General features: G+C 59.4%; 1 protein-coding gene across 4 annotated transcripts in view; it reads right to left on the reverse strand.

Moving 5' to 3' along the window:
* Positions 1–1,035: 1,035 nt before the first annotated feature.
* Positions 1,036–19,188, reverse strand: part of CTDP1 (CTD phosphatase subunit 1) — a 57,280-nt gene continuing 39,127 nt past the window's right edge. Inside the window, exons 12-14 of one of the 4 annotated variants that reach the window (XM_049620309.1) lie at positions 13,012–13,172; positions 10,112–10,171; positions 1,359–1,590 (exon numbers count right to left, since the gene is read on the reverse strand). In XM_049620309.1, the coding sequence (XP_049476266.1) occupies positions 1,449–1,590; positions 10,112–10,171; positions 13,012–13,172 (363 nt within the window). In that variant the 3' untranslated portion in view covers positions 1,359–1,448. The other 3 variants (XM_049620310.1, XM_049620313.1, XM_049620311.1) reach the window with 3 other exon arrangements.

Consider the following 19,188-nt stretch of genomic DNA (forward strand, 5'->3'; position numbering starts at 1 on the left):
AGCAGTAGAGAGGAGGAGGAGGATTCAGGTTCTGGACCATGCCCGAGTATGCAGTGAACACCTAGAACCGGCCATACCTGAGGCTCCGTTCATCGCTTCTCAGGCAAGCGAGGGATGTAATGAGACAAACCCACCGGAGCCGTGGTTCTGTCACCTGCAGCTGAAGTCCACACGCACAGCACACAGCATAACCTGACACGTTACTTCTGATTCAGGAGTTAGTCTAGGAAACAGGGAGGACTCAAGGCTTGTGCTATGGATCGGGACTGGAGAAGGGACATCTTTCACTTCCTACACTAATTCAACAAGGCCGTCTTTAAGCAGCACCTGTCGTAACGCTGCTGGCCCCAGTCCCAGGTCAGCCTGCCTTCCCCACAGGACCGAAGGAGGCATCGGCCGCAGTGCCGTGAACACATCCTGGGTCGCCCACAGCCCCGAGCCCAGACAGCGCCAGCAGCAAGGGTGCTAAGGGGCCCTTTCAAAGGGAGCGTGAAGACGAATTAACCGCCAGCACCTCCCCGTGGGCATCGCGGACTAAGGCTACTGCCCACACGCCTCTGGACAACAGAACCTGAAGACAAGGCCACCGGGCGCAGGACCAGCTCTTAACTACAGCTGCATGAACTCAGGGCCAGTGGGTCAGACCCCGTGACCCAAGGGACAGGGATGATGCACAATCAAGCTGTCAGGGAAAGGAGGGGGGGGGGGCACATCCTACGATGAACGCTGTTCTCCAGCTTGTCAGCTAGGATCAGAGCTGCCTTGTTTTCTGGGCTTAGATCCGAGGCTCATGAAGCTTAGCAACTATAAATAACAACGATCCTTTACATTGTTAATGCTTTGGTACAAGCTTTTGAAAAACTCCTAAATGGCAGAAACTCCTGACTAGCAGCCACGGAATGGCCTAGACGGGTAGGTTGGGTGGTCTGTTTTCCTGTGCAGACTTCCAAGGCCTGACCAGATACCCGGAGCGACCCGACACGCAGTGTCCTCTGCCCTACAGGTGGCGGGGTGGGCATCGCACCAAGAACGAGCTTATAAAAAGGAGTTTTATTAAATGAAAGAGAAATCTGCTCGGTGGGTCAAATGCGAAATAGATATACAAAAACTTTACACCCGTGTCCCGGAGGAGGAAGGCCCCGTGCGCTGGCCCGGACCCGCCCCCACCGCCCCGAGTCCTGCCCGCCCGTCCCGCAAGAGGCTGCGAGGGGCATGGCAACATCTTTGGCACACGGCCTCCCGGGACACTGTCCCTTAGAAAAGTAGACTTTCCGTAGTAAAACCTCTAAAAACACACCTATTTCTGCAAAATTATGTGTTTCTGTAAATGGAGCTCTGCAAATATACACGTCTTTCTGGAGAAAAGGAGACCCCATCCGAGGGCCCGCGCGGCCGGGAGCCATCAGGGGCCGGAGCAAGACGCGTGTGTCTGCTGAGCGCCCCGCAGGTCACATGAGGTCGTTGAGCTCTGCCTCCAGTGCCGCGGCCATCTCGTCCGCCTCCGAGCTGCTGCCCTCCTCGTCCTCCCCGCTGGACTCCCCGCTGGACACGCTGCCGGTGTCCTCCTCGGGCAGCTTCCGCTTGTGGCCCCTGCAAGACAGGCGCATGCCGTGACACGCTCGCAGGGGGCAGGCACACGCGCACCGGGACACACACGCGCATCAGCACCCACGCACCTCGGGACGCACCCACGCAGCGCGGCGCTGTCCCGTGGGGCCATCGATGCAAAAGCGCTGTCACAGTTTCAGTGCGAGGAGGAGATGGAGCCGGGGGTCAAAACCGCGCGGGGCCAGCAGGCCCGGGACACGCTCTGTCTGTTCCCATGCCGCCAGGCCCCCGCATCCAGAGGTGGCCCGGCAGCGATAGTCACGGAGTCACGGAGGAGGTGACGGAGCGCCCGTAACCGTACGGCTCGTGGGGAGAGGAGTGCGGACCGGTGGGAGGCCTGGAGGGCGTGCCCCTGCTGTCCGTGTCCGGCCCCTGCCCTCCCCCGGGGGAGCCCTCGCAAACCGCCTTCTCCCCAGAGCTCCAGACGCTGTCACCTCTGATTGGCCCCAAGGAGAACCAGACGGGAACAAACGTGCAAAGCACGACTGGAGAGGCTGGGTCGGCTGTGGGAACTACTAATGCCATTCTGCAGACACGAAAGCCAAGGCACATCCCAGGGGACCAGACGGGGCCGTCACCCGGTCCGGCCCGAAAACTCCACTTTCTTCAGGCGGCTTAAGAGGAATTACCCTGATGACCGATGACGCCACGATGGTGGCGGCTGCCTCCGTCCTCGGGACAGAGTTGGCGGACTCGGACCAGACTGTGCCCGTGAGATTTCCGCAGCACGGGGCCCGCGGCGGGCACAGCACTCCCCCAGGAGGTGCCCGCTGGCCCCGAGTGGTGTCCCCAAGCCGAGGAAAAGCGGCCTGACCACATGCCCGCCCTGGGTCTCCCCTCACACAGGGGCACCTGGGCCTCACGAGTCAGCCCCCCTGTCTCTTGTGCTGTGATGGTGGGGACACAGGCAGGCCCTGAAGATTTTCTGGCTGGCGCGCGCGCGCGCGCGCGCACACACACACACACACACACACACGGCAGCCGCACACAGGCGTGTATATACTGAGGCACATGCAGCACACATACAACGTAGAGAACCACACATGTACAGGAAATTGGAGACCACGGTGCTGGTGGAAGGAAAGGTGTACAATTTATTTAAGAGAAATACCGCCAGCAAAACCAGATGGAACAAAAGACACGTTGCTGATCGGTCACCGTCCCACCTAAGAAGAGGATGTGCCTGCGGCAGACAAGGCGCCGGGAGCCTGCCGGGAGGCCGGCAAGGACACCCAGAAAGAGCAGCCCCTGGACTGTCCCTCGCGCCCCAGGCTCTACCGCGTGCGTGACCGCCAGGGCGGCAGTGCCCTCGCCCGACCCACCAGAGCACTTTGTGCCACCCGCTCAGTCCAAAGTTTAAACGACCATTATTTTCCCATCGGCTGAATATTTTCTAAGGAAACAAACGTTTACGCTGTTACAGAAAACAAGCTGGGCTCAACACTGAAGTGCAAAGCGGGTTTCTCTTATCAGCATCTGACCATTAAGACCTAGCGTTGCTCCCTTAGGAGACCTCTGGCAAACATACAAGCAAAACCGGTATAAAGGGTTTCTGAGCACAGGGATGCTTCAGGGAAATCACCCCAAACACTAGGCCGTAGGCCTCCTTTGCCCTTGGCCCCCTGGAGGGCGGCGTGGCCTCAAGGCTCTTGGCCCGCTGCAGTTCTTGGGACGCGCGTGCGTGGCTGCTGTTTTCCGCTCCGGCCGTTACGGTGTTGGCGGAGCGTGGGACGCCCGGCAGCACCAGGATGCACTCGGGCACAGGAGCCACAAGGTGCCCTTCCCGGGTGCGATGCTGGGCGCGTGGTGGGCCCGCGGCCACGCTGCTGAGCGGGTCCCGCCCGCGGACCTCATGCCCGGCTCCCATTCGCACAGAAGAAGGGGCTGTTTGGGGGCCCCACGTGCAGCGGCTCACGCCCCCCAGCTCTCTCTGGGGGCGAATGGTGTGGACCACCTCCTGCCCCGTTTTACGAGCTGGTGTGTCGGAGCGTTCGGTCCTGAGAGCTCTTTACGTAGCGCGGACGGCAACTATTTCTCAGGCGTGTGCCGCACAGATTTGTGCTTCTCACACTCCGAATGGTGAGAAGTCTTAGGACTATCAGTACAAAACTGACCACGTAACCTGAGGTCACAAATACTTAGGTTTTCTTCGCAATCTGTTGTGAGTCGGCCTCTGAGTTCATTTCTGAGGCAGGGTTGAGATGAACCCTGCATCTGGACACCTGTGGCAGCACCGTTTAGGCAAAAGGAAATTTGAAGAAACGTACACAGAAATACGTATGGATATACACGCCCATGTTCAGGGAAACCTGCAGTTTGAAGGAAGACAAGAAACCCCCCAAACGATGTAGAGACGAGAAAGTCTTCGTTTGGGCGGAAGAGACCACAAGCAGAGCCACACACACGAGGTCAGAAAAGATCTGCGAGACGAGGCCACGTGTGACCTAAGACCTACGAAACAACCCGCTTTCGAACTGGTAACACAGGAAGTAACCTAATGGAGAGAAACGCTCCCAAATCAGAACACGACTGACCCAATAAACTCAAAATGGACAGAAGCCCTGAGAAAGACACCAGGGACTGTAACTGAGGTGATCGGTGGGCCTGCTCAGGCTGCAAAAGTGAACACGAGAGGCCGGAGCCCCGAGGAGCAGGGACGGCGTCCGTGGCTGCAGCACGTGGGCTGTGTGGCCGGCGCCGGGCGCCCATCTGTAGGTCCAGAAGCTCCGGTTGGGCCCAAACCAGGGCAGACATGAGCCTGAGGAGACAGGTAGCTCAGCAAAGGGTTGATTTTGGATTTGTAAGATGTCCTGAAACAAAAGCTATTTTAAGCACAATTACTCTGAAGCCTCTGGGATGACTGTCCTTTTGCTGAGTGGTGACAAAAACAGAGACGTGTTTAGAAATGACACGTAGGCGTAGATGAAACAGACCGCCGCCCGTAAAAATGTCAGGTGGCCATCTAATTCCCATAAAAAGGGGTGTGCACTGTCCATACTACTGTATGTGAACACCACCGACAGAAATAACGTCCATGAGCCCTGCCCGGGGAAAAGAGTGGGTGGGCCCCGAGGCCTCACAGGGAGGCACCGGGCGGTCACGATGCGTGTGCGGCCCGCGCTCCCCAGGCCCCCAGACCTACAGCATAGGAACACCCGTCCCGGCTGCTGGTGAACGGTGCTGGCTGTGCCCCATCCCCCGGGCACCCAGCTGGGCCCCAGGCCTGCAGTGTGAGGGGTGGGGGGGGGGGGGGGTGAAGTCTGTGTCCCACCAGGGTGCGCTCACCAGCGGCAGCTCCCCCGGCACGATGACGCGTCACCCAACCTAACCGTGAGCACTGTCAGAGCAGCTCTGTGGCCCGCGCCGCAAGGTTTCCCAAGCAACGAGCGCGAGCCATCTCCCGTGCCTCCTGATGCAAATGGTCTGCTCTTGGCCCAGAGCCGGGCCCGCATCCAAGCTCCCTTTTGTCCCTTTGACAGCTTGACACAAAAAGCAAAAACAGAGCGGAGACAGCTGCTGCCCGCGGGGACGAAGGCCCCCAGGCTCAGGAAACAGCCGGACCCTCTGTGGAGGGGGGACCGGGAACCGTGGAGAAGCTCGGCTCCCCAGGCAGAGGCGGGGAGCACCTGCAGGCAGGGCCTGAGGGGAGAGGAGGGACCCCCCCACCCCCAAGAGCAGCACCAGGGCAGGACAGGAGTTAGCCGTCAGAACAGCCACCTTACAACAACGATACTGTGTGATAACATCTTTTGTGGAAACGTCTGACCTGCACCTGGGGAGCGCCTGGGACAGAAGCGGCCCACACCTGGACAGGCTCACTGCGGCAACGTCCTCGTGCTCAGACACCTCCCGATGACGCGGAGTGCTGGCATGGGGTGACACGAGCCCTCTTTTCCACCAAATCCGTGAGGTGGGTGTTGTCGCTCCCATCGGTGGCCGAGGAGACCGCACAGCCACATTCCTGCGGGGCTGGACCACACACGACCCCACGCAGGTGCCGGGTACGTCAGAGACACGGTGCACCCGTCCTACAGATCAAGGGCTCTCCCGCAACAGGGTCGTCTTGCAGGGAATTAACAGAGGGAGCGAGAGAACACAGATGAGCCCCACTCGGGTGGTCGTGCGGGGCGTTCCCACGGAGCCCAGTGCGTGGCTCAAGACCAGGGAAAGACGGTCAGTGCCCAGGTGGCAGTGCGGTGTGCTAAGGCTGGTCTCACCCTTCCTGTGACAAAGCAGAACATGAGACGGACTGAGAAGAGAGAAAACCCTTACTCCTGGTTAAGTAACATTCGGAGAATAAATTTTTATACACGATTAAATTTTAGTAATTAAAAAGCACCTCAGGCCTGCAGGTCAAGGCTAACAAACGCCTGTGAACGACCAAAGCTTCGTCTCCCCTCAGCACAACACACGTTTATGTTGTTTTTACAGCCACGTGTGCGGTTCCGCGGAGAAACGCGAACAGATTTAACGTGGAGAAAACGGAGAGCTGGAAACCCTCTCACGTTCAGGGTGGAAAAAACCCTCCCACGCTCAAGGCGGGAAATAGCACGAACAGGAACAAACTTCCTCCCGGACGCTGCAGCTTCCGAGCACACAGTTCCACTGGCGCCCCAAGTGCGCCGAGTTACGGACGTGGATGTCTCAGGGACCAAGGTAAACACACGCCGGCATCTGACCGAGGACCCCCAAACGGCGCCCACAGGGCATGTACTTTTCAGCTCACCGGTTAAACCCGCTTGGTTTCCCGGCAGAAAGAAGCCACAGGGCTGCACGCGGCGAGGTCACCGTCTCGACTAACAAGCCCTTCTCCTGTGTGTGCGGGTGCAGGACAGCCCGGTCTGCATCCTGCGGAACGGTGACGCGCAAGGCGGACCGAACACGTGCACGGCGCGAAGCAAGCGTGGGCACCAGTGGGCGCCTGCTCACCTCTGAGGACAGACGCCAGCAGCGGCCGGCGCCTCAGGCACAACTGCAGGGAACCCGCTCCTCGCCGTGAGTGGGGACACAGGCAACCGGGTCACCTGACCCACGGGCCCGGGCCTTGCCTGGGTCGCGGGGGGGCAGCCAGCCCCCACCGCGCGCTTCGTGCCGTCACAGTGGTGGCGGCCCCCAGGGTGCTGGCTCCACCCGGCCCGGCAGCAGGACTCACCTATCCTGGGCAGGACGGGTGTCTCGCTCAGGGAAGCCAGGCTTAGCGAGCGCGAGTGAGTACATAACCCGGAGTAACCCGGTTACCCGGCAACCAGGCTTATCGAGTAGATGACGGGAGTGGCGGCTGGGGCATGAAGCGTGTCCTCAGTGAGTCCTGGACACGGGTGAGCACAAGAAGCCCTGCTCTGTGCGACCAGGACACGGAAGGGCCCGGAACAAAATCGAGGCCTCTCACTCTGACAGACGGGCAAGGTTAAAACACAGCATACTTGACATGATTCGGTGGTTTTGCCACAATCCTGCATGGAGCACGCTCCCCAAACGCGGGTGAACAAGAGGTGGGCTCGGGGCTCCGGGCGCCCCAGCCTGACGGGCAGCAGGAAGGCTGTGCTGCTTTCCCGACGGACAGGCAGGCTCCTGTCACCGAACGCCAGTCCGAGGTGAATTTCCACAAGCGTCTCGAGACCTACGGGAGCCCCCGCTTTCCGACAAGCGCCCTCGCGGGACGGCCCACGCAGGCAGCGGCTTCAGCACGCGTGCCTTCAGGGACCCGTGGTCGGCAGTCAACACGCAGGTGTCAGGGCGGGGGAGGGACGGTCCCCAAAGCACAAGCGTTTGGATCCCCTTCGCTGTGACTGGTTTTGGAAAGCCTGACGACTGACGCGAAGTTACACGTAACGAGACGACTTCTAACACCTCGCAGGGAAGGGCAGGACGGCCGCCGGTGCCCCTCTTCGTCACCTCCCCGTCCACGTCCTCACGTCCTCGTGCAGCCTCACCGGCACCGCCGTCGGCAGACAGGTGGGCTCACGGGCGCTCACTGTGACCCCACACTGTGCAGGGCCCTGAGGAAGAAGTCCTCCCCGTGACCGACAAACGGGTCACCATCTGTTCTCGGGTCACGGGTCACACGACCCGCTCATGCTGGTTACGCGCATGTTCACCCCGGCCCTCGTGCACTTCTGATCCTGCTCCTTCCTTCCTGCCTCCTCTGCACGAAACCAGCACACCCCACGTGACGCCCCAGGACGGGGGCCGTCCCCTCGGACACCCTTCCCGGCCCGGACCCCGCGTCATGCCCTCACAACCGCCGGCGGTTTCCCTGGTCGCACGCCGGTGCAGACTCGCCGCCCGGCTCAGAACCCGTGCTTCCTTCCTGCGCTGTCACGCACGGTCCACCTACATGTGCCGCATGCGGCCACGGTCGCTACCTTCCGTCCCTGTGCGTCCTGCGGAGCGGCTGAGGGGAGAGGCTCACAGCACGTCGCGCTGGCCCGCCCGCTTGCCACGTCTCCCGAAGCCTCTCGTTCCCACGGCCTCGGCGTGGGCGCCGGCAAGCATCGCGCTTCTCCACGCCACGGGCCCGACGGTTGCGTCCACGCTGCCTCACGCAACTGCTTTTTCTCTCCACTCGGTGAAGAAAGGACAGAACTCAGAATTCTTCCTGCCTGCCTATCACCCGCTCACCCCCACGGGGCTCGCTGCTGTCCGCGTGGACGTGGGTTCTCAGCTCTGTCCGGGTCATCGGCTCCGTGACCGAGGAGCTCCCTTCGGAGTTTCCCGCGAGGGCAGCGAGTTCTCTCAGTTCTCGGCCGGGACGTCTCCTCTGAGCTTCGTTTGCGCCACAGCTCCGCCTGGCTGACGGCCTTCTCTCCCGTGTGGCAGCGTGCTGCCCGGGGGGCCTGGGGCCTGTGCAGTGTCTGATGAGAAGCGGCTGCCGGGCCCGCGGCGCCCTCGTCTGCCTTGCGCGCTTCCACCGCGATGCGTCTGGGTGTGGCTCTCTGTGCTGAGCCTGCTTGGAGTCCGTCAAGATTTCGGGACGTGTTAGAACGTCTTCTATCCGATCTGGGAGGTTTTCTGCTTCTGCCCCTGCCCCTCCCCTCCGCGCCCCGACGGCTCCTGCTGTGGGAAGGTCGGCGCGCTAACCGGGGCCCCGCGTCTCTGAGCGCGCGCTCCCCTGCTCGTTCTCTCTTCCGTGGTTCGGACGGACCCCCGGAGCACATTTTCTTCCTCGCTGCCCTTCTCAGCGCTGTCCGTGTACTGGCGCTCGTCTTCCCGCACGGCTCCTCCGGCCCGGAGCGCGCCTGGGGTGGCCGTCGGGAGTTGCTCTGTGAGCTCGGACGTCGGGCCGCGCTCCTGGGCGTCTTCCCTCGAGTGGAAGCGGCCGGGTCCCGCCTCTCTGGCCAAGGCAGCTGCTGCGGCCTGGTGACTGGCGAGCTCATTTTCCTCCGTCTGAGGCCCAGGGCGCAGCCCGTTAGAAGAGAAAAGCATGTTAAAATGAAGCCACGGCGACACCAACATTCACCTGTCGTGTCGGCCGTTAGCTGCCACCAAACACTGTGCCACAGAAAATGAGCGTCATCACCTGCTCTCATGGAAAACCATTCGGCCTTCCACGGAGGCACGAGGCCACCAAGTGCCGGCCTAGAAACGCACGTGAGGAGCACACGCACACACAAGCACGACCAGCACACGTGGTGTTCACTCCAGCTTCGTGTGACACAGCAGGAGACAAAACCACGTACGAGATACAGGGGAGGTGGCTCTTAGAGCGAGGTCAGGGGGCAGGGCCACGACCCGACTGCAGGGAACAGAGGGGGTGCACATCCTAGATTACACCCCAGGTGCCAGAGCCACTGCTGGCCACACGGGGGAGATGCCCCACTAGCTTCCACAGGACAGGACGTCCTCGGGTCAGCAACGCCCCAGACTTCTGTCCCGGCCACACGCCTGCCCGGGGCTGAAGGGGACCCCGCCCGGCTCCACCGACACCACAAGCACCTTTCATGTGTGCCGGTGCCCCAGAGCATTTTAGTGCCGTCCGTCCCGACGCTGCAGTGAGACTGGGGGAACCTTCTGGAGGGACGAGACCTGCACAGACTGTGGGGAGAGCCCCCCGGCTGTCCGTACGTCTGCAGCGCAGGCTGGAAAGGGGGAGAGAGCCAGCGGGACTGGGCGGTGTGAGCCTGGGACGCGTGTCAGCGATTAGCCGTCAGCCGTGGATTTCTGTAATGTGAGAGTTACCGACCACGCTATGCTATGTTCTTTGGCCGTTAACCAATTAATAATTGGTTTGGCAGAAACGCTGTCCTTTTCGCGTGTCTGCTAACTCTAGAAGCGATGGAAGCAGAGTCTTACATCGAGTTCTAAGTCACCTCTGCCGAATGCGAGCACAGAGCGCCGCAGACGGTCCCAGCGGGAGACCCGGGCCACCGTGTCCGTGCCAGCCGCCTCACCAAGTGGTGGGGACAATGATGCATCTGTACAGCGCCGCAAACAATTTGAAGGTAACTCGTTTGAGCAAATGCTTTTCAAACACATACTTGACTTTTGCATCTTAGAGACTGACCTCAAGGAGCGAGCGTACCCCACAAGCACTGTGAATAAAACGGCATCCGATGTCGCTGATCTGAAAAAAGAACGAATCATTTCTTGGTAGACAAGTAAAAATCACCACCCTTCTCCTTCCAGTAAAACTGGCTTTCAGGTTCAAGGGACAAGAAGATCCGTGGCGCCGCTTGGCCTCGTGGAACCAGCAGGAGGCGATGCCGAGCAGACCTTCCTGTGGGAGCCACACCTGCATCACTGTCATCACATGCGGGGAAATCATGAAACAAAGGCCTCCCACGTGCAAAACACAACACAAAGAAACCCAAAGCGTTTTAACTTCAAATAAAAATACCATCACGTAAAAACTTAAAAAAACTTCACTCCACCTCTAGTACCATTAAACGAGAGTAAAATACGGCCAGAAAACCACACTCGCCAACTTCCCTGGCAAAGAAAGAACGAGGCCCCCACGCCCGAGGCCCCCGCGGCAGCTGATTGGGACCCGCCACGCGCCCCGTCCGTCCGACCCCAGTGAAGGGTCAGAGCCGTGAGGCACGTCTGGAAACACTGAAGCTTTTCCGACAGCCACACGTCCAAGTTCCAAAGAATCAGGGACAGGCCGGGGTGGGGGGGCCGGCCGACGGCTCTCTGGGGCGGAGCAGTTGCCGTCTGGGTGGCAAGTGGAAGAAAGCGCTGCGGGAAGTGAGAGACTCGGACTTACTCCCCAGCTCTCCGGACGCTCGGGGGCCGGGCTCCCAGGACGCCTGGCGCCCAGCGGGGGCTCAGCCGCGCGTCTGGTCCTGCTCGGCCCGCGGCACCCACCACCACACACCTGAGGACCTCAAGCTCCTGTGGCCATGTCGGCACCTCCTGCGTGGACGCTGTCCACAGGACGGGCTGGACGCCGGGCTTCCTCTGCCTGCACAGGGCTGACCGCCGAGACACAGGACACCCAGCCCCTCGGGACCAGAACCGCGCTGCTCCGCGGTCCCGTCCAGACGGCCAGCCCCCAAACCACATCAAAGCAAAGGCTCTCTCCAGCAAGCCCCGGTGCCTCTTGTTTCTGGGCACACCGGAGCAGATGGGCACTCTCGGCCTGCCCAGCGCCTGCGTCCACTGCCCCACGAGCACAGGCTCCTTCCTGCGGGCTCCAGCCAGGCCTTTCTGGGTCTTTGTGAAAACTGCTCTGAATTTATTTCCTACGTGACAGAGAAAACAAGCTCAACCAGAGCGCGCTCCCCATCTCTGAGAAGCCATCACCACCCTTGGCATCAGCCGGCACCACCACAGAGGAACTCAGAGCGGGCGGAAGGTCGGCTCCTCGGAAACCCCAGCGGGACCTCTGCGTGGAGAAGGCGACACAGCTCAGCACAAGCATCGTGCTTCTCATCAAAGTTGTGCCCTAAGACGACCGGACAGCATTTCAACGTGGCTGGAAAGGTCTGCCGTGGGACCAGCAGGACGGCCCCGTAGCACAGCTGCGGACGCACGGACCTTCTCCGAATAAAATTCCGACACACGGACAACGCATCTCTACGTCCCCTCCGTGTGCTGCTAGAATTTCTGGCCCGATCCTGTCTTCTAAGTGGACTGGCTCCAGTACACCAAACTCTCTTCAAAAGCACTTACTCACCTACAGAACGTCTTCGGGTCAGACCAGGTGGCTTATAAAGAAAAGAGCCCCCACACAAGCAAGGGAGGGGGGCTGTTATGTGCAGCTACGTGCACAGGCTGTGCCGGCCTGCCAACGCCCCCATTTCAAAGGGGAAAATGAAGACACGGGGAGGTTCAAGGACTCGCCCACGGTCGCATGGCTCACAGGAGGCTCCAGACGCGGTTCTCAAACCTGATACCTGGGACGCGTATCTACTCGCTTCTCACGACGGCAGGGTCAGGCCCTGCGAGGAACCCCGGCCTGGCACGAGCAGCCGTCTGCTCGCACAGGTGGTGCCCAACACTCCCGCACACGAGGGGCGGGACGGAGACGCCCGTCAGCAGGGGAGAGAGGTCGCGCGGCAGCAGGTGCCCCGCCAACGCCACACGCAGACAGACCCGGAGCAGAGCCGTCTGGACTCTGAGGGACACGACTCCCTCCCCGGGCTACGGAGCGCCCGCCCCGCGGTCAAGCAAGTGTGGACAGAGCGAGGAAGGCATCTCCCGATGTGCCAAATTCGTTGGCCTCCCACGCACCCTGGTCCACGAAGTTCCTGGAAGATGCATCTAGTCCAGCGAAGTAAGAGAGCAAAGAAACAAGATGCTGGAGCCGGGAACGGTGAAGGCCTCTCCGGAGGCGGAGACGACAGTCCCCAGCAGGCAGCAGGGCCCGGAGGGGAGGCTCGGGACACTCGGGACACTCGGGACAGCGGTTCTGGCTCCGGGCAGACCGAATTGAGCCGCGGTGGGGAGAATACTTAGAAAAAGGCAGAAAGGAAGGAAACTGAGCCAAGAGAACATGACGTGATGATCAAATCCAAGCGAGACAGAAAGATGCTTCAGGAAAGACGTACAATCCTGGCGCGCTCTTTGGTCCGGCACAAGATGCGGTCACGTGGACACTGAGCCACCACCAGCAGGCACGGTCAGGCCACCTGCGCCATAACACAGCCGGGCACGTGAAAAATCACCAACTGCGTCAAAACGTGCTGGCCATGGCGTCGTCCTGCCCTCCGCGGCGGGGCTGCCCGGGTCAGGTAGGCGGACGTCTTACCACTTACACTTACACAGGGGAAAGACCCAGATCTCCGTGAGTGGCAACTGAAACAATAAAGACTGTGATAAAAATTCGCGTCACCGTCAACATAACATTCTGAAATGCTAAAGCCTGAAGAATCTGTCACATTACCGCATCGCGCCTGCAGACCTCGCCTGGGCCGGCCCTCACCTGCCCCCCTCACCGGGCCCTCACCCGCACCGCCTCACCTGGGCCCCCGGCTGTCTGCCGTGCTCCTCTCGCTGGATGCTGTGGCCTCGAGCGTGGCCCGGGGCTCCCGGGGCAGTGGCCGCTCCTGCGGCCCCTCCTCCTCCGGCCTCCTCTTCTCGCTGTCGCTGTCATCACTGCCCTCTCCTAGGATGTCATCCACCTGGCAAAGGGGGAGAGTCAGGGCACACACCCGACGCCTACGACCCGACCCCCACGGCAGGGCGGCGCGGCCCCATCTGGTCCCGACCACGTGCGCTCGCCTTGGGCATAGCTGTGAGTCTAGGAGCGTGCAGGGCCGAGCCCGAGATGGGTGACAGCCCGGACCTTTGCAGGTGGGACGTGAGGTGGGCCAAGAAAGCAGAGAAGGCCCAGGCCGTTCCTCTAGCGGGGGGGCCCTCCTGGGATCCCAGGACCCCTAGTGTGACCCTGGGGCAGGACATGCGGACAGCCCGACAGTCACTTCTCAGCGGCAAGACTCTAACAGGATTCTCTCTCCAGTGCGCTAACGAACGCTGTGGTGAAGAAATCAAAGCTTTCTGTTAAAATGCTCATGATCAGGAAGCCGCACTCGACTGCTTTCCAGGAGGCACTCTGGAGTCTCGGGAGGGGGACGGCGGCTGCCGCCAGTGGGGCCCAGCTGCGTCCCCAGAGGCTCAACAGAGGGTGCTTGTCCCCCTGCCTGCTCCAGGGCGCTTGTTTTCTCCCACAGACCTCACATTTAACCATTCACGGACGTGCCATGTGAGGGTGACGAGAACTAACGGCCATGGCCCAGGGTCAGCGCTCCCTGCTCCCCTGCAGCCTGGGGGAGGTCGGCTGCCCAGCAACCCGAGTGCCGGGCCCCCAGGGACGCCCACCGAGGGGATGGAAGTTGCCTCCTAACAGCCGTCAAATGGCAGAAGGAGCAGTGACGCCAGATTCGGGGGAGCCTGGAGACAGAAGATGGGGTTCTAGACTGGGTCCTGCTTTCCACCTGTCTGACCTTGGTCTCCGTGCCTTTCTCTCAGATCCACCACTCTTTCAGCAAAGACACCGGATGAGGTAAAAATCAGGTGGACAGGAGAGAAGAAGGGAAGGAAAAGGAGACAGCACACGGCCACTGCAGACACGTCATGCGTCGTGCCGATTCCTCTGGGTTTCCGAGCACCCGCCTCCAATTCCGCTCTTGGAACACTGTTTTCTCAGAAAGCGATGCTTCACCGGTGCAACTGATACTGTTCTTTTTCTTGGTTCTAAGTTAATATGTGATGGAGAAATTGTACGGCCCGTCGGGTGGGCTGGGGGGTCGCACAGCCCACGGGCAGCACAGCCAGCCTTTCACAGACCCATTCGCGGTCACGGCAGCCGAGCCCGGCAGGCAGACGTTTCTAGACTCCACTCCCAGGCTCCGAAGCTCTGAGGCAACGCCTCTGTGACGTCCTGAACACCCGGACGAACGCCTGAGAAGTGCCAGACTGTGTCAAGATGGTAACATCGACTTACTTAAAAAGGCACGAAGTGGAGTTTGGAGACGACCATACTAACACTACGCGTCGCTCAGCCCTCAGTACCATGACTCAGAGCTGAAGATGTTTCCCCCCCAAAATACCTGAGTAACAGAGTCCACGTGTAGAAACTTTACTCAGAAAAAGCAGTGATGTCAGAAATCCTGTAAGCCAACATAGTAACATTTTTATGACCTTGAACTGGATCAGTATTTAACAAGTTTATCTGATCTTTGGTATGTTTTGTTGGTTTTTATTTTCATTCACCTGAAAGTATTTTTTTTAAGTTTGCTTATTTATATTGAAAGAGAAAGCAAGAGAGTTCCAGTGCATGCGCAGGGGAAGGACAGAGAGGTACGGAGAGAGAGGATCCCAAGCAGGCTCCGTGCTGTCAGCACAGAGCCCAACGTGGGGCTCGAAACCATGAACCGTGAGATCATGACCCGAGCTAAAATGGAGAGTCGGACGCTTACCTGACTGAGCCCCCGGGCGCCCCTTATCTGATCTTTAAAGCTGCTTAAAGTGGGTACAACAGGAGGAGATGCTTATTGGTCTCTGTCCCTGGTTCCTGACAGGGCCCCTAAGCCCCTTTAACCTGATGGCTGACAGCATCATCCTTTTTCCTAATGAGGCAACTGCAGGTGGGCTTCTGGATGGGGCTGGTCACCAGAGCCCAGCCAGAGCAGACGCCTGGGGCCTGCAGCCCCACACCCGTCCTCAGGGAGGGGAGGGGGCTGGAGACTGAGTTCATGACCCATCACGCCTCCTCCACAAAGATCCCCAAAGTGCGGGGTGCGGGGAGCTTCTGGGTTGGTGAACGTACCCACGTCCCGGCAGGGTGGCCCGCTCCCAACTCCACGGGGACAGAAGCTCCTATGCTCAGGACCCGCTGGGACCTCACCCCGTGTGGCTCTTCATCTGGCCGTTCCCGTGTCCTGTCACATCCTTTATGACACGGTAAGCCACTCAGCGTAAGCAAGAGTGTCCCTGACTTCCGGAGCTGCCCTAGCAAATGATGGAACCCCGATTCGCAGCCGGTCGGTCACAAGTACGGGTGACAACCCGGGACCTCCCCCTCATGCCTGGCATCTGAGGGGCGTGGGTGTGCGGGTCCAGGCAGTGTCGGAGCCACTCAGTGTGGCCCCCACACATCTGGGCAAGAGCAGAGGAGTGCTGTGCTTTCCTGGACGAGTCTCAACAGCTTAGCATGGGCCGGCGGGTAGGACAAGAGCCACTGGGTGTGGGGTGGGGCGCCGTTTCCCCAACGGCCAGCCCACCTGCCGCAGGAACCTGGCACTGGCCACAGCCAAGGGGAAAGCGGGGTCTGTGGGAACCCTGAAGGTGCTCTCACGGCAGCTTTTAGACTTTGGGAACTTGGAACTACAGGGATGTAATGGCAACTTAAATGTTAAATTTTAAAAAATGCATTAATTCAGAAACACCAGGTTTTCAGCTCATTCCAGGAAAGAATATTCCTTTCCAAGGAAAGGCAAGTGGTGAGACGTATTTAACTCACGAAAACTTTGATTTTTCCCACCAACAACTGGGTGGCGCCCCGGGGAACCTCCCGGCAAGGCCGGACAACTGCAGCCTCTCCTTACAAAAAGGGTCAAGGGCCTGCCCTCCTGCCCCCCGCCAGTCCTGTTCGGGGACGGGGCTGCTCACACCTCCCCTGCCAGGCAGCGGGCACCCCCACGGGGCCGTGAGCTGCTCTGCACGGACCGCAAGGCCGCAGGGACACCGAGGGACAAAGCCTGTGACTGACAGAGGGAACGTTCCGACACGGAGCAGCTTCAACCCCAGACCCGCGATCCGTTGGTCGCTCACTCCCAAGGAGCTCACGTGCAGGTCTCGGGTCTCAATCAAATGCAGAAACAGTGTAGCAACAGCTAACTAAACAAAGCAACAGCTTTATCAACAGGTTATTCACTGCGAGGTCCTTGGAGGTGACACACGGGGTTTGAGCTAAAGGCATTTAGCAGAAAGCACAAAACTAATTCTAAGCAGCTACGTTCAGGCGTCACCGCTATATTCACTTGGCTGTGCGTACTCTTTGTTGATGCACGAGTCTATTCAAGTTGTTAGTATTAAATTTTCCTCTGAAAATATTTCAGGCCTTTGACTCTGCATCATACCTTTTCAAGAGAAAGACGGGAACTTAAAAAATCAGGTATTTTATGTCTGACCACCAAAGTACAGTCACTGCCTCGGAGGCCGCGAAGTGACCCATAAAGCGTCAGCAGCGCCGCTGACCGGGAAGAAGTCTCCTCGCTCCTCCAGCGTGGCGGACGGCCAACCAACGCGCGTGCCCGCTCTGCCAGGTGTTTGGAAGGTTCAGAAACATCCTGCACGGCCAAGCTAAAATTGTGGACACATGTCAGAATCTGGTCGTACTCAAACTATGCTTCAACTTGCTCTCCCTCGTTCTGTTTTACTCATATAGACGTATCTGCTTCAGAACAATGGACGCCTTTCCAGGGCTTTCTCTCATAAAAAGGGAACTACGCACTTTTTGAAAACCAGCAATCTGCAACGAACCACTTACTTTATATATACTATTTAAAAGTTGCCAGAATACATATTTCAGAATCTTAAGAAAGACCTGAAAAACAAGCGTGTAAAGACAAAAACCTCATTTTATGGTAAATTAACTACTGAAGTCTCTCAAACAAAAGGCCCACACGGATCACATCAAACACCCTGGAAACCGTTCCCATCACTCACCCGAAGACGCAGGCTCACGAGGAGCTGAGGAGACCTAAGGCAGCTGAGGGGGACGGTGTGGGAGAACAGACGCCTGGAAAGGTGGGCGGCCCAGCCCAACAGGAGTGGGGACCCTGCAAAACAGGCATGGGTCCCGCACGTGCCTCTACCCCTCCTGCTCGCTCCGGGGCGGAACTCGCAGAGACAGGGACCCGACACCCCCGGACAATCCCCCGCGGGCCATGCGAAAGTGACCGTGTTGTACGCGCTGGCTGGGACTGGGGTGGACAACCGTGCGTCCTGGTGACTCGGGATAGTGGCGAGTCGGATGGAAGGAGACGCGTGTGCAGAAACACGTATGAACGGGCTACTCTAAATGACCGGACGAGATACCAGCCACACAGGTGCACATCTCTGCTCGGCCGCAGGCGCAAGCTTCCCAGTCACTCCAACAGGCGACCTTCTCTCTTAATGAAACTGAAATGGTGTTTAGACATATGAAGCTTTACTTTCCCGCAGGATGACACAGAGAAAAGGGGACAGAGGCAGCGCTGCCCAAACCCACGTGCTCTGCCCCAGCCTGCCCAGGCCTGGACAAAGCCTGCCGTTCTCTGGGCTGCAGCGGCCCGGGAGCCGGGCACGCGGCCGCCGGCCACAGCTCCTTCTCCGTGGCCTCGGTGTGGCGTGCCTGTTCCCAGACTGACCTCATGGAGCGTACAGGACAGTCTGAGACACGAGAAATAAATCGGGATGTATGTCCACACTATCCTAGTATTAAAAAGCTATCTTCACGTTACTGTCTTCAACCTCAGGTGTTGTTTCTAAAGCTCAGTATTTGTTAATTATCTCAAGATCCCTGGGAAGTTTGTGACATTAGTTACAGAGCTGCTGCTTCCTAGAACGCAACAGGACCCCACGTTAAGGCACGAGGAATTCGCTCACAGTGGTTTTTTTTGCTGAAACACTCTGGGAAGCCTGCTTGCCCACGGAGATCCCTGAATCTCATACCTATGTTAATGGGTCCACGAGTACCTGCTCCAAACGGAAGCGTGTGAACAGAAAGGTCACTTGGCAAAAGTTACCGAGGCGTCTCTGCCCCTGCCCCACCTCTGTGCCTGATCACGCTCAGCAGTGACCGTGAGGCTGCCCAGGCTGTGCACTCGTAAGGCGAGCCTCGCCGCCCAAAGGGCTGCACACAGAGGAAAAGACCCAGGCTGTCGTGAAAACAAGCAGCTAAACCTCTGCAAGAACTTACCGCTAACAGAGCGTGCGCACAACACCCGGGATCAGACACCCCGGATCAGACTCACACGACTCGGCTCAACCACGCCCAGGACTGGCCTCAAGTAACTCTCAGAGTAATCTCTGGCCAACAAAAACCAAATCCCACCACACGCCCTGCCCTGGGCTTCCTCTCCAGACGCAGTCCGCGGGGCCCTTCTCAAACGCGGCCTTTCCCACGCGGCTCGCCGTGGTCCCGGGGAGAAGGGAGCTGGGAGCAGACACAGGTGTACCATGTGACTCCGCTCTCAGGAAATCCGACGACGGGCCAGCCAGTTTACAGCATCAGAAACTAGTAAATTTATGCCTTTCACCAAAGCCTGGAGGTTTTCGGGCACCGTTCCTCCAAGAATCTTGTCTCGCGCCCGTCTCTTCCCCCTCTGTGGGACTCGGACGGCCCACACGCACGCTGAGTGAAGCTCTGATGCCGACCAGACGTGCCCGCGGCTCCGACCGCTGCCTCAGGTGGCAGCTGCAGCCCTGATCGTGGGCCCTTTCCTCCTCCTACCGGCACTGTCTCCTGCCAATTTCGGGGACAAGTGTACAGAGAGTGTATTTTCCAGTTCTGAATTGCCCACCGTCGTTCGTCGTTTTGCATTCGCTCCAAGGCTGCTCCCTTCTCCCCAGGGAGCATGGCCACTGAGATGCCTTAAGGTGCTGGTCTACAGAGCCCGACGTCCGGGCTGGCTTGTGTGGGTGCCTGCTGCT

This window comes from Panthera uncia, assembly GCF_023721935.1.
Source record: "Panthera uncia isolate 11264 chromosome D3 unlocalized genomic scaffold, Puncia_PCG_1.0 HiC_scaffold_8, whole genome shotgun sequence".
Taxonomy (NCBI): domain Eukaryota; kingdom Metazoa; phylum Chordata; class Mammalia; order Carnivora; family Felidae; genus Panthera; species Panthera uncia.